Source organism: Malus domestica, chromosome 11, assembly GCF_042453785.1.
Source record: "Malus domestica chromosome 11, GDT2T_hap1".
Classification (NCBI taxonomy): Eukaryota; Viridiplantae; Streptophyta; class Magnoliopsida; order Rosales; family Rosaceae; genus Malus; species Malus domestica.
This window is the reverse complement of record NC_091671.1, coordinates 106121-130515: the sequence shown is the minus strand read 5'-3', so window position 1 is coordinate 130515 and position 24395 is coordinate 106121. Positions and strand designations below refer to the sequence as shown.

General features: G+C 37.5%; 3 protein-coding genes across 6 annotated transcripts; 1 reads left to right on the top strand and 2 right to left on the bottom strand.

Moving 5' to 3' along the window:
- Positions 1-2117: 2117 nt before the first annotated feature.
- Positions 2118-13795, bottom strand: LOC103422564 (expansin-A15-like). Its single transcript, XM_029089474.2, has 5 exons — positions 13781-13795; positions 7853-7970; positions 7587-7639; positions 2630-2889; positions 2118-2421 (listed from the first exon to the last, which is right to left on the bottom strand). The coding sequence occupies exons 1-5, from the start codon at positions 13793-13795 to the stop codon at positions 2118-2120; spliced, it is 750 nt and encodes a 249-aa protein (XP_028945307.2).
- A 1922-nt stretch (positions 13796-15717) lies between these two features.
- Positions 15718-17459, bottom strand: LOC114819402 (uncharacterized). Its single transcript, XM_029087770.2, has one exon. The coding sequence runs from the start codon at positions 17065-17067 to the stop codon at positions 16099-16101; it is 969 nt and encodes a 322-aa protein (XP_028943603.1). The 5' UTR covers positions 17068-17459; the 3' UTR covers positions 15718-16098.
- A 3473-nt stretch (positions 17460-20932) lies between these two features.
- LOC103423156 (uncharacterized) lies at positions 20933-24150 on the top strand. 4 transcript variants are annotated; one of them, XM_029087768.2, is made up of 9 exons: positions 20933-21257; positions 21411-21561; positions 21701-21788; positions 21924-21983; positions 22405-22467; positions 22562-22762; positions 22859-22970; positions 23099-23316; positions 23747-24150. In XM_029087768.2, the coding sequence occupies exons 2-9, from the start codon at positions 21446-21448 to the stop codon at positions 23837-23839; spliced, it is 951 nt and encodes a 316-aa protein (XP_028943601.1). In that variant the 5' UTR covers positions 20933-21257; positions 21411-21445; the 3' UTR covers positions 23840-24150. The 4 variants fall into 4 exon arrangements, with proteins under 4 accessions (XP_028943601.1, XP_008359448.2, XP_028943602.1 ...); XM_008361226.4 differs by having other exon boundaries at positions 20938-21093; XM_029087769.2 differs by having other exon boundaries at positions 20959-21093; positions 21414-21561.
- Positions 24151-24395: the final 245 nt, after the last annotated feature.

Below are 24395 nucleotides of genomic sequence, written 5' to 3'. Positions count from 1 at the left end.
AACTGCATACCGATTTAACAACCACAACCAATTCGGGTTTTAAGAGATAAAACTCACCTTCTTCTCGTTCTGGGTGCAAACAAATCGTTCAAATCCCATCATATTTTCTTCTGGTGGATTTTCGCCCGTGCTGCTTGGACAACCATCTGTCGCCTCCAACAACGACTCAACATATCATGTCTAACGTTTGTGGTTGTTGATATGTTGGTAAAGAAAATTGTGCCTACAATCTCTTTGTTGAAAAACCCATGAACCAATTGTTGGAGTGAACTCCTCTCCTCTCCCGGGTGACTGGATGATTGATTTTAAGATTGATCTTAGTTTACTACCTTGAAGTTTTGTAGTTTTCAACATTTGGTACATAAGTTTTTTTCATACCAGAGTCATACCTCGAGTACTAATTTTGAAACAGTCTCATACATCCGTTAAGCTAATGTTAAGTCAACCGTTATCTGGTGACGTGATGCCTACGTGAATAATGATTGAAAGACACGTGTCAAATTTTTTTTTAAATTAAAATTAAAAAATAACAAAATTAAAACATTAAAATTGAAAACCTAAAACCTAAAAAAGAACCCCAACATTGTCTAGCTCCAAAAGGTCATGGCGAGCAAGTCCAAGATCTATTTCGCAATGGATCTGGTCTGCGGTGGAGAGCTATTTCCAAAAGCTTTCTCAGCCATCGATTTCTGCCACGACAGTGGCGTCTACCACCGAGATCTGAAGACATCGCCAAGGTCATGGACTCCTCCTGGTTCAAAGAATTTGTTTCTAAAATCGTACGGATGAAGCCAGGATCTGAAGCCGTCGTTTCGTCCCAATCCAATCAGGGTACTCGATCATAGACAGCTCATTCACCGTCACAACCAGATCCAAGCCATCGATCACCATCATGGCCATGTTCAACACGTCGTGGAATCTTCCAGAAGGTCTTTGGATTTGGATCGCCATAATCAACGACTATGGCAGCGAGAGGGTTGGTGAAGGAGATGACTATGGCAGCGAGAGAGGCGAAGGATGAGATGGAGGCGGTGAGGAAAGTGGAGGATGTGGGTTCTCAGTGTGGTGGGTGAGTGAAAAATGGCGGCTTGGGAAGCTTTGGGAGTGGGTTGTTAGGGGGAGATGGGGGGTAGCTGGAGAAGGTGTAGGCTATAAGGAATGGAGATTATAATTTTTTTTTTTTCGTCGGTCTCCTTGCTGGAGAAAGGGATAGGCAAAAAAAATATTTTTGAATTTTTAATTGGGTTTATATGCCTATGTGGGGCTCATAGTGCCACATTTTTGCATAGTCATCATCCAGTCAAGTGCAACGTCACGTTTTAACAGAACTCTTGACAAAAATAATAACAAAGTATGATCCACAATTAAGATTTGAGGTATGACTATGAGATGAAAAAAAATTTATATACCAAATGTTGAAAACCACGAAACTTCAAGGTAGTAAACTGAGATTAATCCTTGATTTTAATTATGTTGCACTACAGATGAAAGAGTTTTTGCAAAGAGAACGAAATCATTACAAATTATTCTTCAACATAACAGTAAACCACCTATTAGTACAGTTTCATACCATTGAAGGTGACACAAATGGAACTAGGAAGGAACTACTTATTTCGCAAATGTATTCCAACAACATAAACTCAGCTAACAACTGATACAATACAGAATTGACTTGCATTCTCTTCTTTGCCTTGGCGGGTGACAAACAAACAAATCCCCTTCACCTCAGCCAATACATCAAAACGAAAACCAAAAATACACACGCAAGCTAAAGCTAGTGGCCCTTGTGAAATATTCATCACTGAAAAGCCAGCCCAACACAAAATGTACAGGACTCAAGTCGCTGCCTGCGAGTTGCGAGGGCCATTTTAAAAAAGGAAAATTTATGAAAATAATTTGAAAACTTTGAGTTTTAACAATAAGGATAAAATAAATGATAAAGTGAATAGTACCATGATTGATTTTTTAGTGTAAAAATATGGTTTTTTGTTAAAATGAACAGTACCGGGAGTTTTTCGTTAAAGTTTCCTTTTAAAAAAGGGTCACAGTCTCCATGTAGGATTCATATGTTTTCTCTATAGACTATAATTAATTAGTACTGATACTTGGTAAGTTGATTAGAACTGGGATCCAGTGTAGGTTTGGCCGAAAGACCAGTTGGGAGGAGCGACATTGTTGGAGATGAGAGTGCGGCCATCACTGGTTGTGACCTTTAAAGAAAGGGACTGACTGTTAAGGTAGGAGTTGGTTTGCCAATTCTGACCCCAGTTCAGGGACATAGCCTGCCAACCGGTTTTCGAACCCTTAATAGACACACCCACCACATCACCAGCTCCACCAACATTGGTTATAAGCACCAGATTGAAGTGGGGGTGCCCATTTATTGTGAATCTGATTCCACCCTTCTTCTTGCAAGCAACCCTGCATTACAATATTAATTGGCTTGTTAGTTAACATTAGTATTTTCATTTATCAACTGTTGTCTAGTGGCTATGAGATTTGAACTCAAGACTTCGTCTAACATAGTAAAGACTGACTGATGCTAGACCACAGGATCAATCATGTCATGTGCTATTAGTTAGTTAAAGTTAGTATTAGATATATGCCAATTGAGGATATAATTGATTGCCTTCTGTATTGAACAGGGACAACTCCGGCTTTGTAGGGAGCAATGTGTTGAAAAACGGGCTGTAAAAGATCAAAGTGTCGCAGTGGAGGATTGCACCAGCCTCCGGCATCATTAGAAAGACCCAAGTTTGGTGGGCAGAAGTTGGTTGCGGTTACTGTAATGGCTCCGGGTAAGCACAACATTTTGTCATTCACACATTGAATCTCATAGCAGGCTCCACAGCTCAATCCATTATTGAACAAAGCAGTGCTTAAGAGCAACTCCACCCATGCTCTTTGCTGGGGGACAGGCTGCAGGAAAGGGCCCGAGGGCCTGTTGCTTCTTCTCCAGCCATGGAGAGGCCGGGTGAAGGTGGGAGCCCGAGGGAGAGGGGGGTGGGCAATTGACAGGCCTGTGGCCCGAGGCCCGTGACGTCAGGCCTGGGTCCGGGCTTTTTTTTTAATTTTTTTTGTGTCAGGCGCGTGCCCTTCACTCGCGAGTGGGGGCGTGTCACCCGACATGATTTTAGGGAAGTGGCTCGCGTGCCCAGTGACCGTTGGGAAGCCACGTGGCTTCCCACGGTCCGTTCGATCCCAACGGCTCTTTAATACGAGCCGTTCGATTTGCAACGGTAATAAAAAAAAACTGATTTTATATCAACCGTTCGATCTAAGATCAACGGTTGATATAAATCTGCTTTATTAATTTTATAAAAAAAAAGAGAAAATAGTTTTAAAATTAAGAAAAGTTACCGTTATGACACGTGGCACAATCTGGAGTGTTGGAATTCAAATTTTTTAAAATCTAACGGCAAAGATTAATTTTTTGTATAAAAATTTAAAAAAATTTGTAAAAAATTGTAAAAAATCTGAAAAAAAATTGTAAAAAATTGTTTTTACTTTTCTATAAATACCACTTCTTCTCCATCTACCTTACACCACAATTTCATATTTTCTTAACTACTTTCAATCAAATTCCTATCTTTCTCTTAAAGTTTCAATCCAATTTTTTTCCACAAAATGACTACTGATGCAGGTACGAATTGGTCGCTTCTTGAAGATGTTGCGTTGTGCACTAGCTAGGTTGAAGTTATTCATAATTCCCTTACGGGTAATGAGATGCAGTTGCGAGAAATGTGGAGTTTAATTCATACCAAATTTCTTGAGCAAATAGGTGGGAAAAGAACCAAAGAATCGATGTACAGTCGTTGGAAAATACTTTGCCATTCCTTTAGTACGTGGAAAGATGCCTTGACACAAGCTAGTAGTAATGTTCGAAGTGGGGCAAATTATGCGGATGAGGTAAGAATATATTATAATTATTTGTTTGTATTATTATTTTGTTACCTAATTTGATTATAATTATTTGTTTGTATTATTTATTTGTTACCTAATTTCATTATTATTATTATTTGTTTGCATTATTTATTTGTTACCTAATAATAATTTCATTATTATTATTTGTTTGTATTATTTATTTGTTACCTAATAATTTCATTATTATTCATTTGTTTGTATTATTTATTTGTTACCTAATAATTTCATTATTATTATTTGTTTGTATTATTTATTTGTTACCTAATAATTTCATTATTATTCATTTGTTTGTATTATTTATTTGTTACCTAATAATTTCAATATTATTCATTTGTAGCAACTTCAAGCACAAGCATGGTATGGTGCCAAAATCAAATCAAGAAACAAATCATTCACGCGGTGGGAATGTTGGAATATTGTTAAAGATTGTCCTAAATTCAAAGTTGTGCCTGTTGGTCCAGAAGTATGCATGAACAGCATCCCTCTACACAACACCTTTGTACACAGCACCCATCCACACTCTACACCCGATCATGGCTCCCATGTTGATGAAGAAGATGGAGAAGAAGTGCCTGAAACGCCCATTCCTGAACAAGCGTCGGGGTCGACCCGTTATCCAATTAGGCCTCTAGGTAAGAAGGCTTCAAAGAAGAAAAGGGAGTGCTTCCAAGAATGATTATGGAAAGTACATGCAAGAACTTGCTCGTCAAGGTGAATTGACGTTGGCGCGGGAATTGGCGAAATATGAGGCTGACAAGGTTAGAGATGAGGTAAAAGTTGCAGCTATTCAACAAGCATTTCAAGCTGAATAAAGGGAAAGAGAGCTACTTAGGCAAGAAAGGGAGTTGCTTAGAGAAGAAAGAATTGCACAACGAGATCGTGACATTATGAACACGCATTTAGAAGGGATGTCTTCAAATTCTAAATATTTTTGGCAGTCGGAGAAAGCGGATGTGGTGCAAAGGAGGCGTGCAAGAGAAGCGAGATCAAGACAAGATGGTCCTAGCACAACAAGACAAGATGATCCTAGCACCACAGATTGGTTAAGTGGTGAGGAATAGGGTACTTTTGTAATCGGAGCCCATAGTTTTCCAATCACTTTGGGTTGTAATTTATTATTTATGTTGTTTCCATTTTATTGAAGTTAGTACTTTATTTAAAGTGAGAGTACATGTATTTAATTTCGTAATATATTTATCCTAATAATAGAATCTTTAATTCATCAAATTGTTCACGTATAATGAAATTATAAAACACACCAAATAAAACTCACCAATTGGAATTACATAAACACACCAAATAAAATTACATAAACATACCAAATAATTCACACCAAATAAAATTACATAAACATACGAAATAATAAAAAACTCACTACAAAAAACACACCAAATAAAATTACATAAACACACCAAATACAAACAAACATACTAAATAAACTTAAGTATCTTCAGCTTGTTTTAATGCCCACTGGTGCTCTATCAAGTCAATTTACCGATCATTGTGCATAGATGACCTTTGAAGTGCAGTATATCGTTGAATGACCGTTTCATTGTAACGTCCATCCCTTTCTAATGGCTCGTGTTGCACGGGTTCTTCGGTGGCATCATGCGCACAATATATCCGTGTTCTTGAATTGTTCATCGTGTCTGGCTCTGGCTCATATTCATCAACCGCATCATAATCAAACTCATCTTCCACAATCATGTTGTGAAGAATGACGCACGTCATCATGATGGATCGAAGTGACTCTACATCGAACATTATGGCAGCACCCCTGACGATCGCTCAACGAGCTTGAAGGATACCAAAACAACGCTCCACATCCTTCCTGCACCTCTCTTGACAGCTTGCAAAGTGTTTTTCCTTTGCACTTCGCTGGCGTGGCACTGTTTTGACAAATGTTTCCCACCGTGGGTAAATGCCGTCAGCTAGGTAGTATGCCCCGTCGTACCTACGTCTGTTGACGACGTACGTGACTTTTGGTGCCTTTTCTTGCAGGACGTCGTTGAACAATGGGGATTGGGCAAGGACGTTGAGATCATTTTGAGCCCCCGGAACCCCGAAAAAGGCGTGCCATATCCATGTATCAAAAGATGCCACTGCCTCCAAAATGATAGATTTTGATCCTTTTCTGTCCCCATATGTGCCTTGCCATGCACTTGGACAGTTTTTCCACGTCCAGTGCATACAATCGATGCTTCCTATCATCCCAGGAAAACCTTACATCTCGCCCTTCTTCAGAAGCCTTTGCAAGTTCACGTGAGTAGATTTTCGGAGGTACTCTGCGGTGTACAAAGATTTGACTGCTCCGCAAAACCTCATCAGGGCCTCAAGAATGGTTGATTTCCTCATCCTCGTTATCTCATCCACTTGGTCTGCAGATGCTCACAAGCATCTGCAACACATCAGTGATTTTTTGCTCAGGCAGGAGACCCATAACACCACAAGCATCCTTCTTTTGCACAAAGTAAGAATCATGGTTGCAAACATCAGTCATGATTCTGTTGAACAAATTTCGTTCCATTCTAAAACGGCGTCTGAAGTACGTATCAGGAAATGCACTGTTATGGACAAAGTAATCGTCCAACAACTCTTCACCCCGTCGTTGCCTGCTTCTATCAAGGTTTCTTGAACGGTTGGGCCTGCATATCTGAGCAACAGTCTGGATGACTCAACGGGAATGTGAGGCTCTGACCATTCTTGTTTCATCATCTCTCCTTCTACGCTCCTCATCCTCTTCCATCTCATTTTCGGCTATCTGAAGGTTGAACATTCCTTCAGATTGGTTAAATAATTCCTCCTCTCGCTGATCGATTTCCCACATCATACTTGATGAAGAAGAAGACATTGTAAGGATGGATGGTGAAGAAGAAGCAGAAATTATGAATAATGAGATAGAGATGTTGAGAAAATTGGTGTGAGATTTGTGAGGATGGATGGTGGATTATATAGACGATTCAGAAAAGGATCGGATTGTAGATGAGGCCACGTGGCATGCCGTCATTCGTTAAAAATCTAATCGAAATCTATCCTCAAAGATTCTGAAAAGATAATGACACGTGGCACGATCGTATTGGATAAAAATCTTATCGAAATCGATCTCCAATAATTATATTTTCGGATAATGACACGTGGCGCAATTTTGAACGAGTTAAAATCTGATCAAAATCTATCGTCAAAGATTTTCAAAAGATAACGACACGTGACACGATGACATTGGATAAAAATCTTATCGAAATCGATCTCCAATAATTGTCTTTTCGGATAATGACACGTGGCGCAATTTTGAACGAGTTAAAATCTGATCAAAATCTATCGTCAAAGATTTTCAAAAAATCACGACACGTGGCACGACGACATTGGATAAAAATCTTATCGAAATCCAACGCTAAATAATTGTTTGTTTTTATAAAATGACACGTGGTGCAACGAGAACAATTTAAAAAATCTTATCCGAAATTACAAATAATTTTATTTTGTATTATTTAAACAAACAAAAAAACTAATATTTTATTGCCTACTGCATGGGGGGAGGGCTCCAAGGGTGGAGATGCAAATGGCAATTACTGTTCATTAATGGCAGTTACTGTTCAAAATTGTGGATTCAATAGTGGATTGCCAGGGGGAAGGCTCCATGAGTGGAGTTGCTCTAATGCAACTGTGTTTGTCCCATATCCCTGGCTATATAGATTCCCATAACCACAAGCACCACCTGCACCACCACCCCCAATTAATTCACATTATTTCACTTTTCCGAACAACCACCGTACGTGCATTCATTTTATATATTGACAGCACACGTGTATATAATTCTAAATATCTACACTCCACAAGTTACAGCAGAAAATATATATATATGCATGCATGTTTAATTAGTTTCTATTTTGGTGGGAACAATAAAGATTAGAAAGGTTATTGTACGTACCCATTGTCCCAGAGGCATCACTGCCTCCATAAAAGGTAGCATGTGCATTTGTCCACCCAGTTCCAAAACCTTTGACAGTCTTCAAAATCGATACCGTAAGTAGGGCTACGGTGATATACTGACATCGAAATTCCATATCCTGCCAGAAAGCGAGAAAAAAAGAAAATTAATAACAGGGTTTGATGAGAAATACACGAGATAGGGATTAATTTAAATCTTGATAAGCAAATGGAGATTGGGAAGTAAACTAAGTTAAGAAGCTTACTGGGAGCCTTTGTAGTTGTACTATTAAGTTATAACTGATCGTGAAGTTTGAAGGAGAAAGATGGAACATACATACGTGTGTATATATATATATATATATATATATATATATATATATATATATATATATATATGTATGTATTGTTCATATAGATCTGGATACAGAGATGGCCGATGGGAGAAGATTAAGGAATTATGTAAATGGCCAAGTTCTATAATATAGAAAACTAAGATGCTGGCAACTCACTGGAAGTCTCAAACTAATAGAATAATGCTTAATTTATTCCACATTTCCACTAGCACTATACAGTATGTATTATAATTATAGGTTGATAATTAAATTAAGATGCCCGCTGTGTAGCTTTGTTGAACTCCCCCTCTCTCCTACTGTAAGAAATAACTAATTTAATGGCAATTTTATGCCTTGCCTGGCTGTTAGTGCAGTCAAGTGGCATTTTGACCTTCTTTTTTCATATGTTTACAAGAGTGGTGAACTGAACACCCCTAAAGCTCAAGTTGAGCAGTGGTGGTAATTGATGAATATTTTAAGAGAGCATTTTTTCTCACCACCGTAATTATGGTGTATGTTCTCCATACACCTAATCACCTGTCACGTGTCCTCTCATCTAACTATAGTTAATTTTCACATTAAATGTTACTTTTTCAATTTTGAAAAAAATTAACTATAGCTAAGTGAAATGACACATGACGGATGATTAGGTGTAGGTGAGCATACACTATAGTTTATGGTGATATGCAAAAATGCTCCCATATTTTTAGTATTACTCACTTCAAAATAATGAGGTGGCAGAGAGTCCATAAATAGTCTCACTTTGAGAGAGTCTCCTTAACATTTCACTTATCGGAAATGTTTTTAAAATGACCATAAACGCTTTTAGATGATTAAAATGTTTTAAATATTATTTGGTAGCTTGTGATGAAAGCGCATCTAGTATAAATACTTACAAACAAACGTAAGTGCTTTTTTTTTTTTGGACAAATGATAGTATCTATTCTAAGGGGATGAGGGAATGAGCTAAGTCTTACAATGGACTTGTCATAATAATGTGGTTATTCGTCTTTAGCGAAAATCGAACCTAAAACCTCTTACTTACAAATGAAAAAGAATATCATTAAATCGTAATACAAAGTGGGATAAGTACTTCTTACATAAACATTCTCAAATAAAGTCTGCCATACACTCACACCTAACCATGTATATGCTTTATATTCGCTGCATGACAGTTTATAGTTAAAGTAGGACTTTATTTATTCGACAAGTTACAAGGTTGCATGGTAAAAGCGGAAGTCGATCTTTCGGTCATAATCTGTATATAAATTATTTATTTTGATTCCTAAAACTGGTCTCTTCTCCTCCTTCTGGCCGTCGTGGTGGTGCTCGGCAGGCAAGTAATATAATTTCTTTTTAAATTTGTTTCTACTTAAATTTAACCATGTCTTTCTTGAAACTTGAAAGCAATATGCTTGCCCTCGTCCGCTTCTAGGCTCTAGGTGTTACTAACAGGAATATAATGTAATAATATATTAATTGGTTCACAAGTTGGCAACAATAGGAATCACCTGCCCAAATTGCTCATGACAATAAACCATTTCTGTAAATAATATTATTAGCTTAGCCTCCATTATTTTTTTTTCCTTTTTCTTTAATCGTATAAAAAATATGACAATGTTATGGCTTATATTAACTGATAAGGAATAGGGGGTGCGGCAAGAGAGAGTGGAGAAAAGTATAGGGGTTTTTCTCAGTGTTTATGAGATATATGTTATTCTCTTACACAATATCTCTATTTGTAATAATAAAAAGGAGAGGAATTACTTATCCTAGAAAAAAAATAACTAGTAATTAATATATCTAGAATTTATTTAATCACACTTTAACATTATATTTAGAACATACAAGTATTATTTACCTTTAAAATGTTAATGGCCCAACTGGGCACATGGGATGGATGATGGGGGCATTTCAGTTTGACTTTACAGTACTAGTATGTACATATAGGCATGAGAAATGAGAGTGAATCCACATGGAAGTTAAAGAAGATTAGCAAGAGGAAACCAAAAAGTCAGGATCTTAATATATTGAAAGTGGTTAGCATGTGGCAAACCGCCAAGCTCAGAAGATTGAGAGATTTTCTAGCGTGATTAGCACACGGATAGTACACCATGTGTCATTATATAAATGGTGAAACATATGTGTTAAAAGTTAATAACTTAAAAAATAAAAGTTTCCACCACTTACATAAAAAACACGTAATATACCATTCGTGTTTCTGTCACAATGAATTTTTTTTCTAGAAGACTATTATACTAAAATTATTAATGAGAAGGAAAATCGATGTCCTCACGCGGCAATAATCAATCAATCCCTTTTTTTCACTTTGTTGGGCAATCTTAATTGTAAGTGATAATATCCTTCTTACTTTTCTTGATGCACAAGAACCATATTAGTATTAGTCTTATATGTTAGTGTGTAAATTGTGATCTGATGTGGCAGTTGTAATTCTAGCTCATATTGCTAGAATAATTAGCTAAGTGCTGATTTGGTTGTATCTTTCTTATTTGAGTCTCAGGTCTTAAGTAAGTAAGGTGTCAATTGTTTACATCTCATAGGGTGTAAGATGGAAGTCTAAGATTACTTTGATGTGTTTTGAATACTGCCAAAAGTGTATAACCGTTAGAATTGGAGTGATTTTTCTTCACACTCTCTCTAGCGCATGTCATGGTGAATGTGTGAAAATGTCAAAGTCATATTCTCTGTTGCTCTCTCTCTCTCTCTCTCTCTCTCTCTCTCTCTCTCTCTCTCTCTCTCTCTCTCTCTCTCTCTCTCATCATCCTTCATCTTTGTACTGGAATTTCATCTAAATTCTGAGTGAATCTGTGAAGTCATAGCTCACAGTGTACCATTCCCTACTAAATTCGAATGAAGACGATTTTCCAATTGCACGAGTTATGGAGTATTGTGGAGACGGGTTTTACTTCTCCAACGAAGGCGGAGGAAGAGTTAACAAAGGCGGAGATGAAGCTGAATCGTGAAAATTTGGTCAAGGATGCAATGGCTTTTGGAATCATTCAAGGAGATGTATTGGATCAGATTTTTCCACGCATTGCAACTCTAGAAACTGCAAAAACGGCATGGGATATTATGAAGCAAGAGTTTGTAGGAGACAAACAGGTATGATCTATGAAATTACAGGGTCCTCGTTGTGATTTTGAGTATACTCGTATGAATGAATGTGAGTCTCTAGCTGCATATTTGGCTAGGTTGTTTGATTTGATAAATCAAATGAAGAGTTATGGAGAAGATCTTAGTAACAAGGGAATTTTGCAAAAGTTATTGATCAGTTTACCCAAAACATATGATAGTATAGCTTATGTTATAGAGAACACTAAATATATTGAAGTAATTAATGCTCAAGATGTGATTGTTATATTGAAAAGGGTATGAACTGATACTAGCTAGACATGGAGAAAGTAGTACTGAGTGTGCATTTGCTAGTTTGAATATCTCACCTAAGAATGGTAAATTTGGTAATCAAAATACCAATGCTGGTGGAATGAAATTTCAGAAGAATTTCAAGTTCAAGGAGAAACAATGGAATAACAAGTTCACTCCAGGTGTAAGAAATGACACTAGCAACATTAGTGGTGCTCGCAAATACTGTGATAAGCTTTACTATGGAGAGTGTTGGCTGAAAAGGAAGATCAAATGTCACAAGTGTGGCAAGTTTGGCCATATTGTTAGGGTTTGTAATCTCAATAAGAATGTTCAACAAGGGAATTTTGCAAACAAAATGGAAGAACCTGGAAATATTTTTCTTGTTAAATAAACAAGTGAAGTGAAAGTTGTGAGTGACATATGGTATATAGATAATGGATGTAGCAATCATATGACCTTTAGAAAGGATCTGCCTGTGGACATTGACATAAGTATTAAAGCAAAATTGCAAGTTGGCACATGTGTTCTGATTGATGTGAAAGGCAAATGAACTCTTGTTATTGACACTGAGAAGGGAAAAAGGTATATAAGAGAAGTCATGCTAGTACCTGGACTTGCAGAGAATTTACTCAATGTTGGACAGATGACTGAACATGGGTATTTTCTTGTGTTTGGTGATTACAAGATGGATATCTTTGATGACAAAACGCTGACAAACTTGGTGGTTAGTGTGAAGCAAAAGGGGAACAGGTGCTTTTCATTCAATGATCAATTGGTATTAAAAGCTAATGTGCATCAATGTGCTACAATGTGGCATAGGTTTGGACACCTAAATTATAGGAGTATGAAGTAGTTGCAGGAACATGATATGGTTCTTGGATTACCTGTGTGATGCATGACAGTGAAGGTGTGTGTCAAGGATGTGCATTAGGAAAGAATCACAGAGAGTCTTTTCCAAAAGAATCAACTTGGAAAGCAAAGATGCACTAGAACTAATACACTCAGATATGTATGGCCCTATGCAAACACCAACAATGAATGGAAATAGGCACTCCATTACATTCATTGATGATTACTCAAGGATGTGCTGGGTCTATTTCTTGAGACACAAGTCAGAAGTCTTCTATGTGTTTAAGAAGTTTAAGGCTATGGTACAGCTTTAAAGTGGTTATTCTGTGAAGAAATTGAGAACTGATAGGGGAGGAGAGTTCACTTCAAGTGAGTTTGAAAAGTTCTGTGAATCTTTGGGGTTAGAAAGGCAACTCACTATTGCATATTCTCCACAATAGAATGCAGTTGCAGAGAGGAAAAATAGAACTATAGTGGAGATGGCTAAATGCATGCTTCATGAGAAAGACCTTTCATATAATCCCTGGGGCGAAGCAGTGAACACATCTGTGTATCTTCTAAACAGGTGTCCCATAACAGCATTGGAGAATATTACACCGTTTGAGAAGTTCAGTGGAAGAAAACCTGAAATTAAACACCTAAGAGTGTTTGGCTCAGTGTGTTATTCTCTCATTCCAGGAAATTTGAGGCATAAATTAAAAGAAACTAGTGTCACTGGTATCTTTATGGGTTATGGTACTTGTGAGAAAAGATATAGAGTGCTTAATCTTGAAACACAAAAGGTGATACTCTCAAGGGATGTGATCTTTGATGAGAATGGCAAATGAGACTGGGAGAAACATAAAGTCAAGGAAGTGTGCATTCCATTTTCTGCAAATGAATTTCTAGAGATAAGTAAAGTTGATGAAAGTTCAGATTCCATGGAACATGTTGTATTTGAAGGTCCTCAAATCCAAATTGAAGGTTCTCCAACTATTATCTCTGGTGAATTAACCAGTTCTAACTCTACATCTCAGTATGATGATACTCCACTGAGATATAGAAACTTAAGTGAGATTTATGAGAGATGCCATTTGTGTATCATTGAACCAAAATGTTATGATGAAGCTGCACAAGATGAAGCATGGAAGAAGGCAATGGAAGATGAAATATGTATGATTGAGAAGAACCAGACATGAGAATTAGTAAGGAGACCATCTGATAAGCCTGTGATTGGGGTAAAATTGGTGTATAAAACAAAGTTGAACTTAGATGGCTCAATTCAAAAGAATAAAAGCTAGACTTGTTGCAAAAGGCTATGCACAAAAACCTGGGATAGATTATAATGAAACCTTTGCACCTGTTGCAAGGTTAGACACAATAAGGACTTTCATTGCAATGGCTGCAAAGAACAAGTGGAAGTTATTTCAACTGGATGTAAAATCATCTTTCTTAAATGGTGTACTTGAGGAAGAGGTGTATGTAGACCAGCCAGATGGATTCATTGTGCAAGAAGATGAGGATAAGGTTTACAAATTGAACAAAGTCTTGTATGGTTTCAAGCAGGCACCTAGGGCCTAGTATGGAGAAATTGATTCATACTTTGCACAGTGTGGTTTCAAAAAGAGTACCAGTGAGGAAACATTGTATACCAAGTGTAGAGGAGACTCAGAGATGATTATAGTGTCCATTTATGTTGATGATATAATCTACACTGGAAGCTATTAAGAGTTAATGGATGAATTCAAAGCTGATACGATGCATAAATATAAGATGATTGATCTGGGACTTCTACATCATTTTTTTGGTATGGGAGTCATGCAAACTGAAGAATAAAATTTCATACACCAAAGAAAGTATGCATCATCTTTGTTGAAGAAATTTGGACTCCAAGATTGTAAACTAGTGAGCACACCACTGGTACCAAATGATAAATTGAGGAAGGAAGATAAAAGTGGAGCTGCAGATGAAGCTCAATATAGAAAAATTGTAGGTAGTTTGTTGTATCTCACAACAACTAGACCTGACATAATGTATGTTTCATGTTTGTTAGAAAGGTTCATGCACTGCCCTACTAACAAGCATTTTGGGACAACAAAAAGGGTTCTCAAATATGTTCATGAGACTCTTGATTTTGGCTAGGAGTACAAGAAAAGCAAAGGAGGAATTCTAATAGGATTATGTGATAGTGATTTGAGTGGTTCAGAAGAAGACATGAAAAGCACATATGGGTATGTTTTTACCTTTAGTGGTGGAGTTTTCTCTTAGGCTTCAGTCAAGCAACAATGTGTTGCTTCATCCATAGCTAAAGCAAAGTATATTAGTGCATCTAAGGTAAGAGCACATGCTGCTTGGCTAAGGTTTGTTTTGGAAGACTTTGGTGAAGTCCAATCTGTTACAACACCAATGAACTGTGACAATACTTCAGCCATAGCTATCACTAAGAATCCTATTTTTCATCAGAATACCAAGCATATAAACAGGAGGTGTCATTTCATAAAGGAGGCATTGAAACAAAGAGTGATTGATTTGGTTCACTATCCTACAAAGGAGCAAATTGATGATATCTTTAGAAAGGCATTAGCAAGAGAGAAATTCACCTATCTCAAAGAACTTCTTATAGTGAAATCAGTTCACAATTTAAAGGGGGTTGTTAGGGTTTTTAGTGTGTAAATTGTGATCTGATGTGGTAGTTGTAATTCTAGCTCATATTGCTAGAATAATTAGCTAAGTGTTGATTTGGTTGTATCTTTATTATTTGAGTCTCATAGGTCTTAAGTAAGTAAGGTGCCAAGTGTCTACATCTCATAAGGTGTAAGATGGAAGGCTGAGATTGCTTTGATGTATTTTGAATACTGCTCGTTAGAATTGGAGTGATTTTTCTCTTCACTCTCTCTCTCTAGCGCATGTCATGGTGAATGTGTGAAAATGTCAGAGTCATATTCTCTGTTGCTCTCTATCTCTTCTCTCTATCATCATCCTTCATCTTTGTATTGGAATTTCATCTAAATTCTGAGTGAATCTGTGAAGTCATAGCTCACAGTGTACCATTCCCTGCTAAATCCAACATTATAGCATACGAATTAATATCCAAACTTTACAGCTTAAAAGAGCCTACAGCACTAGTGAACATGATTAGTACTCTAATTAATGTTTAGCGAGCTTAATCTCTGAAGCTTATTATAACTTTTGGGTTGGCATTCAATTGGATGATGAAAAGATGATCCTGTAGCACACTATCATCATTGGAATTACAGTTGTCGGTAACTTTGCCAAACAAAACTAGCTTTACACACCCACACCACACGGATGCACGTCTACTTAAGCATGCGTGTTCATTTCCGCATATTTGCCTTTTAAGATGACAAAAGGACTTTGGTTTATGGTGTACAAAACAGAAATATACAGATGAGAGTATTAGTCTTCACGATCATGGTTGGGGGCCATCCAATGTGACAATAATGTTGCAACATTATACAAACCAGGGAGACTTGCTCTGCCAAGTACATATGACCTATATATTAAAAAAATATGCGGCTGACATTGTTAATAAGGAGCGCTACCTAGCTTAATCACTGGACAGATGCATGGAATGGAAATCCGAAGCTGATCTGCAGTGAGAAGCTAATGAATTACAGAAGACATACGCACGCAGTTTGGTGGACTAGACGGGAAAAACCAGCCTCTCTTCTGCTAGCTAGCTGTTGGCAACACCTGCCTTCATGATATGGTAATTATTATTGTAACCTGCACTTGTAGTTTTGGAAGTGGTGCATGAGGAGAAAGCAGCAGTAGTCCTCTTGCCAGCTGCTGCAGCTTTCTTATTGAAAATTCTGTGATCACATTGCCTACCGTTGCCATTGATATCCATATAACTACTAACAAGTCTTCTCCCCAATTCATGTCTTTGATGATCATGAGCTCTCCTCCTGATCATGAGATTCCGTTTCTTCATGTTCATGACATCGATGATACTACCGCTAGCAATGTCTAATTTACTACCAGTACTACTCATCACAGGTACTGGCATGGCCTCTAGCCCCATCAACTTAGCTACTACTCCTGGTTTGCACCACTTCACCCTCTCCCCTGCTACAGTTGCTGGCAGCCTACAGTACTGCAGTTTCGTCCTTGTAAAAGCATTTGTATGATCATGCTCAAAATCATGATCCAAGCTGTTTCTGAAGGAGGAGCGATACATGGCATCCTTGCCATCGAGCGAGAAGCGAGGGTACTGATTTAATGCATTCCTTGCAGACCGTAAAATATCAGAATTGTTAACGCAAGACATTCTTCCCTTGTAGTACTTGTACTTGTTATAATCTTTCGGTTTTGAATACTTTGATGATCTCGCAATCTCCTCTTCTAAATCTAACCTCAGTATCATCTCCTCCAACGTCGGCGGCTGATGAAGAGCATGATCTGAATCATTAATACTGCTGGTATTATTTTCCTGCAAATAGTAATTATAATCAGTAGTAGGAGAGCGAACAACCGGAAGTGGTGCAGGATTAGAGGAGGTAGCAGCAGCAGCATCGGTGCAGGTGGTCTTGTGATGTTGGTTGAGGGTAGAGGTTGAGCCATCATCGTTGCAAAAGTTTCTCAACCCTTTCTTCATCTTGGCTCCAAGAGAGTTCTTGATTAGAAACAAGGACAGGTCTCTCATTGAGCGCAAGGTTGATATCAGAATCAGATCGAGAGCTTCAACCCGAAACCCTAAATTCTGAAGCAAGCTAGCTCCTTAATATATTAACTAGTGGATAGTATTCAAGGTTGATCCATGGAGCTAGTGCAGGGGATCCGATCCGGTTCTGAAAAAGATCATCAGGAGCTGGATGGAGACAAAAACATATTAGTACAGAACGTGAACCAGAACGGGAATATTGTGGGGTGGGCGGTGTGGATGATGATATTTTAAGTTTAACTACGATATGCTGAAGCAGCTAGCTACAGCTAGAGCTAAGATATATAGATAGATAGAGATAGCCTTAATAGCATTCACATGACAAGGGAGTGGGGGGGTTTCACAAGTTTTGTCCCCTCTCCTCTCCTCCTGGTCATGGTCTCTGCAAATTAAGCTTTTACTTTACTAAATTTACGTCAAATATCAATCAATTCACCAGCGACTAGCCAATCCAGCAATACATACCGTACTTACTCTCTCATAAATTCATTTTGATGATGATAATAATAATAACTAGCAAAGAGCACACACTTTGTGTGTGAATAATTTCTCTTAATAAGTGCATATTTTATCTTAATATTACATAATTATTGTTTTTTGTTCTTTTTATGTAAATATTGTGTATCAAAAGTGAGGGTAAAATAGGAAAAATAAGGATATGTATGATTGTCATTTTGTCAAAAGGTATAAAATTATTATTTTATCCTGTCAATATTGTGTATTTAAAAGTGAGGACAAAATTGAAAAAAATAGGAAAAAAAGTTGACAAGAGCTCCTCTCTTAATAGAATAGAACAGATAATAATATAATATTAAAGATGGTTTTCACCAGAATTGGTTGAGGGATATGATGGTCGATCATTCACTCACTCTCAAGCTAACCTGTTAAACAAGGGTAATAATTAATTAAAAAGGATGATGAGTCCTTCCGTCCATCCGTCCATCCGTCCATCCGTCCATTCATATCCGTCAAGGACAAGAGGTTCGTTCATCAAATGCCTGCTGGAGGTTAAGAGATTAATAAAAGCAAAGCTTGACCCCTTTACATTCAATTTCTGGTGGAAGTCTTGTGCACAACGTCTTATTTTCAAAATACACAAAATCCATACAACCCCCACCCAACACACTCACACGCATATTCGCTTTCTTTTTTAATAACACAGCCCCACATATGAAACTCATTTCAAGAATTCAACTCTATAGTTCTGTTTGCAAGTTAAATTAGTGAAAGAAAATTGACGCTAGTACTCTGTTGATGATCTAGTGATATTTATCTTCACTTGTATGTGAGAGGTATATGTTCGACTCACCTAAATGACAAGTTAATTCGTAATTGTCGTGGCTCATATTTCTATTGTCTCACTTAACTCAAATCCCAATCATCTTTTATTTTCACTTTGATTTTTTTTTACCACAAGCGACAATTTACACTAATTCATTACACTAAGGAGAATGGGGGAGAGTTTGAACTAAGGCCAAAACATAATGCCCATGACTATGGTCCAAGACTTGCATCCCTGGATCAAACTCGACGACCGCGAGCCCTTACCTAACATGAGGACCCTAACACCCAAGATCGACTTGAGGAACCTGACGCGCCGAATAAGGTCTAGAAGACTTGCCGCCTCAGAATCGAGGACCCAAGGGCCTTGTTAATGACTTGAGAATCTAGCACCCAGGACTCGGATATGAAACGTTGAGACTCGGACTAAGGAACTTGGCGCTCAAGACCGAACCTAGGGAATCTAGGTCGAGAACTCCAGTAAAATCTTTCAAAGACTAGAGGTGTTGGATTTTGAATTTAGCGGTCAGGTCAATTATTTCAAAGTTATTGAAATCGTCAAAATTGGATTGGAATGATTGGTTCTGCAAATTAAATTGGATGTCTTTTTTTAATCAACCGGGAAATTCTCTAAAAACAAAATGTTGACGAGGGGATGGAAATTCTCTCACACTTTCTTATTCAGGATTGAATAGTTGAGATTTAACTAAGAATAATACTTGGCTACTCAAAGATGTAGGAACTCCTACTCAAAATATTTATTGTTTTAATCGTGGAACTTTGTGCTTATGAACATAACCGTTTATACTATGAATCACATTGTAAAGATTATCTTTGCAAAAAATAAATTAAAACTAAGGTCGTTTAGTCAATCTATTGTAATAAATACATAGACGGTTCATAATGTTTTTACCAATACCGTTCATTTGTTTTTACATAGTTTGATGACTAAACGACCTTAGTTTTAATTTATTTTTTGCAAAGACGATCTTTATATGGTGATTTATAATATGAACGGTTCTGATTATAAACACGAAGTTCTATAAATTGACAATGAACAATTTTGAGAAATTTTGAGTAGGAGTTCCTACTCATTTTTTAGTAGCCAAGTATTGTTCTTTAAGGTACCATTTGGTACGTGGGACGAGACGTTCTGTCCCACGTTTGGTGCGCCTAAAACAGGTGGAACGCGCTGTTCCACGGGACGAGTTTTGGGTGAATTTTCGTTCCGCCTCACTCCCCTGGAACGACTCGTTCCACATCTGTGGAGCACAAATCGCCGATTCTATATTCACTCAAATCTTCAAAACCCCTCGTCTCCCATGGCTGCCTACATCGATACTCAGACCAACCAACTTTCTCGGGATCCCAACAGGTCCAGTTTTGACGAAGACCGTTACCAATTCATGAACTTCTGCCACCGCAGCTTCTCCAATCAAGTTTCCTGTGCACCCATTTGCCAAAACCGCACGAAAACCACTCAGACATGCAGAATCGTGGAGGATCTCGACCCAGATAAAGATCTATGGCTCAGAATGCAGGGCGAAGCTAGCTCGAGAGGTACCCACTTGGTTTTTCCCAACGATTTGTTCGAAATTGGTTTAAAAGATTTCTTATTTGTTCCGTCATGCGCGTACCAAACATACAAGGAACCTCCGTTCCGTCCCATCTCGTCCCGTCCCGCCCCGTCTGTGTACCAAACGGTACCTAAGTTCCTAAAGAATAATACTTGACTACTCAAAGGATGAGTAGGAGTTCCTATTCAAAATTGTAATGAGATTTAACTAAAGAATAATAATTTGTATTTATGATCAGAACCGCTCATATTATAAATCACTCTATAAATATCGTATCCGCAAAAAATCAACGAAAACTAAGGTAATTTAGTCGTTAAATTGTATAAAAACAAATTAATGAAATTAGTAAAAGTATTACGAAACATTTAGTTATGTGGTACTTGATTACAACAAAGTTTTAATTCCTCTTTTTTTTTTTTTTTTTTTTTTTTTTTTTTGCAGAAATGATATTTATAGGAATTAATAAGGGATGTGTGAGAAGTAATTTGGGGCGTGTGGATAGCACACCCCTATTTATATAGTGATTCATAATTTGAACAGTTATGATCATAATTACAAACCTCTGTGATTCGAACACAAAAGTTTTTAAGTGGGAGTTCATACTCATCCTTGAATAGCAAAATATTGTTCTTAATTAAATAAGCTCTTGTTAAATGTCAACCGTTATTTATTCATTTTTTAAATATAGCGCAACAAAGCAAGCCTCGATAGAGAAATTGTTCATTGTGCTCAGGACAAGGATGATACACCATGTATCATTATACAAGTAATAAAAAGTTTTATTTTTGAAGTTGTTAATTTTTTTAACACAAGTATCTCACCACTCCAGTCACATTTAAAAATTTCTCGATGGGAGATGATTTATATTCCAAATTTAAAAGGGAAAAATAACAGTTTGATGGGCCTGGCGGTTTCAAAACAGGCGGGATTTGACCCAAAAACAAAAGAGCGGGCTGGATGAGAATAAAAGGCGGGCCGTATACTTGGGCCTGGTGTGACATCCGAAGTGCTTTCCCCAACCTCCCTCCCTCCCGTACCCAAAGAGAAGAGAGGGCGGCCATAACTTAATTGATTCTCCACTTTGATTTCTATAATTTCCGACAAATCCACCAAAATCCCTCAGCCTCATCCGTCATCCTTCATCCCTCAGGTGCGTCCCCGATCGATATCGATCGATCTATCTCCCAATCTTTCTTTTTTTCGGGTACTCTCAGTTTGGATTTGCATTTCGCGACCATCGCCCAAACTGGATTAGATTATTTCAGCACTTTGTTCTTTAAATCGACCGATCGATCTCAGTTTCAATTAGTCTATGTATGTATGATAAATGATGTATCTGTTTACAGTTAGATTGATTAGATTCGAATGCAATAAAGAAAACCCAAAAATTTGATCTGTGGTTTTGGTTTGCTGCTGAATCTGATCCATATGTGTTTGTTGTGTGTTGTGTGGGTTGGTTGTGTGTAGAAGCAAAGAAGCAAAGAAGCAACGAAGCAAAGAAGATGAAGGCAGCTCAGCCTCTGGTGCTAGTTTTGGTGGGTTTGCTTGCGCTTGCAGGAGCACCTTCCACTTCAGCTTCCACAGTGCCAGCTTTCCTCTGGTCCCCTCATTACCATATGTACTCCTTCCTTCCGTCCTTCCTTCCTTCACCTAACACCCTATTTTACCAATCCACTCAAGTTTCTTAGTCTCATTAGTCATTACTTACCATCGGATACTCTATCATTTTTTACTGATTACATGCTCTCTGAAAACAGAGTCAAGGCAGCCGTAAATTATCAGACAATATCCCCCAAGGATTTAGCAAAGTCTCTTCTTACCGAAGGTGGCTGGTCCAACGTACTGGTATTTTCTTTTCCGATAGTTTATTGCGCTTCTTTTAGTTGTGCTCTTTGGTTTTCTTTCTTTTTATTCTTTAGGTTTTCGCGCTATTGATGTGTTTTCCAAGTTATATTTATGTATTTGTTTTCAATTCCATAGTGCTCTGCAAACAACGTTCATCAGCCTCTGGAGCTGGCTCTTGTCTTTGTGGGTCAGGAGGTAAGAATTTCGATGTTGTCTTCCTTTCATCGGGTAACTTTCATATACATGTTCCCAGTTCAGATGAAAGCTACTTCATATTTGAACCTTTGTGGTGGCTGAGGATGTTATACAGTGCTGAGGCAATTTGTTCTTGTTTGCTTAGGTGTCCAGCTACCTTACTTTTTTATCTTTTACGGGATTAAATTGTAAACTGTTTTTCTAGAATCAAAGCAGTTGCTTGCTTTGCATAAAGTACAATGCCAGGGAAGTAACATGTATATAATTTGGATTTAAATTTCCAAGATTTTGAATAAGTATAAGAATCACTCTCTAAGAACCAAAGAGAGCTTTCACTTTTGATGAGCTTTATTATTGACATTGCAATACAGAGAAAAGCCTTTGTCGTTGTTTATTTCTTGAGCTTTCTTTCTTTTCTTAGTTACAATCTTCAGATATTCCTGCAAACAGACATGCAGATCCAGCTCTTGTGGACTTGCTGAAAGTAGGTAGAGTTTGCCCAATTGCTTGTGGTCTTTTGGTTGATATATATGATGAAAATTTTGGTTTAATAGCTGCCATTCCATGGTCTTCAATAGACCTCTTTCTCAGGATCCAATTTTTCCATGGCCTTCCCTTATGTTGCTGCACCGGAGGATGATTCTATGGAAAGTTCTTTGGTGTCAGAGATTTCAGAGACTTGTGGGCAGGATTTAGGACTCAGTAATGTTGCTTTATTGGGGTCATGCTCGATTGAGGGTGAAAATGTTCAAAAGCTCACAAATGTGCAATCATTCCATGTAAATTAACTTGACGATCGTGTATATTACATTAGAAACATGTTTGGTCTATGAAAAAGATCTGATGTCTTTCTTTCCCCAATAAAAATATGGCAGGATTACCTTGTTTCAAGGATGGAGAAGAGATCCAATGGGGAAGTAGATTTGGTTGTGTTCTGCCATAAAGGATCTGAATCTTCCAAAGAATTTGACCAACCACATTCTGAGGGTCTGTTAAGTTAAAACTGTTAGTATATTGTGATATACATGAATCATATAAGTTTTTTGGTTGTGTACTCAGTCACACTGCTCTAGGACATGGATGGTCATTCAAATATTTCAATTCGATTTTTGCAGGTAAAGTTTTTTCTGAGCTTGTTAATTCCTTGGATCAATCTGGGGCAAAGTATGGAGTTCTATATGTTTCAGATCCCAGTAAGTCGATCCAATATCCTTCTCATCGAGAATTAGAAAGATTTCTGGCCGAAAGTGGTTCAGGAAATGCATCAGCCAATTCTACGGCCTGTGATGAAGTTTGTCTATTAAAATCATCTCTTCTAGAGGGACTTCTAGTTGTAAGTGTCCTTTTCCACATCTTTTGTTTTGCTATACTATGGTTTTTATAAGAGTTTGTAGCCACTACATTTTGCTATCTCCCTATGGTCCTAATCGTACCCAGATAGTTCTCAGACAAAATAACTTAAATTAATACCCACCTCTATATCTTTTTTACTGCTAAAAAGTATAATTGCCCACTCCAGTCATATATGGACACTCTTGTAACTATTACTTGTCGTCAGGATGTCCAATGCCCTTTCCACAAAGTTTTCCATTTCCTTTTTCTCTTTGGCCCATAGATGCAAATATACTCATACATCCCTATTCAGACATAGTAATTGTGTGGATTTGTTATAATGACAAGTACGCATGGCCTATATATTTTTCTAGTTCCTTAAGATGCAAGTATGCACGATGCTGATGATGTCTCTTCTTGTGATGATTCAGGGAATTGTTTTGCTTATAATCTTAATATCGGGCATTTGCTGTATGATGGGGATTGACACTCCAACGAGATTTGAGACGCCCCAGGAGTCTTGACTTGTACATGCGAGATAACAGTCATCTGTTATGGTGCTAGCAATTGGATCTTAGGTAACTCAAAAGTTGTTGCTTGTTATATATAGTTGCAGTGGGATGTTACCTTTGTAATATTTGTTCACTTTCTCAAGAGCGTTCTGTTATGTTGGCAATAATGATTTAGGGTTATTTTAGAATGTGTATCCTCATGATAATATTGATTTTTTTTCTTCTATCGATTGTCTGGCTGTGTAACTGATTACAGTACAGAAAATCTTATCGTTTGTTATGCCACTGAAAAATAGATAATAAATTTATTCGTTTTGCAACAAGGGCCAATTATTCATTCGTTTTGCAACAAGGGCCAATTATTCATTTCTTGTCCCAACTCAAATGGCTTGCGCTTTAATATTTCTCCCATCTCATTCCTTCACACTTTTTAACAGACCTCATTATAATGAGGCTGTGCATCTGAAATATCGGGGGAGGTAATTTTCAGTTGCGAATTTTCTCTTCATGCCCACCCTTTTCATTTCTGATTATTTGATTTGTTCTTCATTTCTGATTATTGGATTGA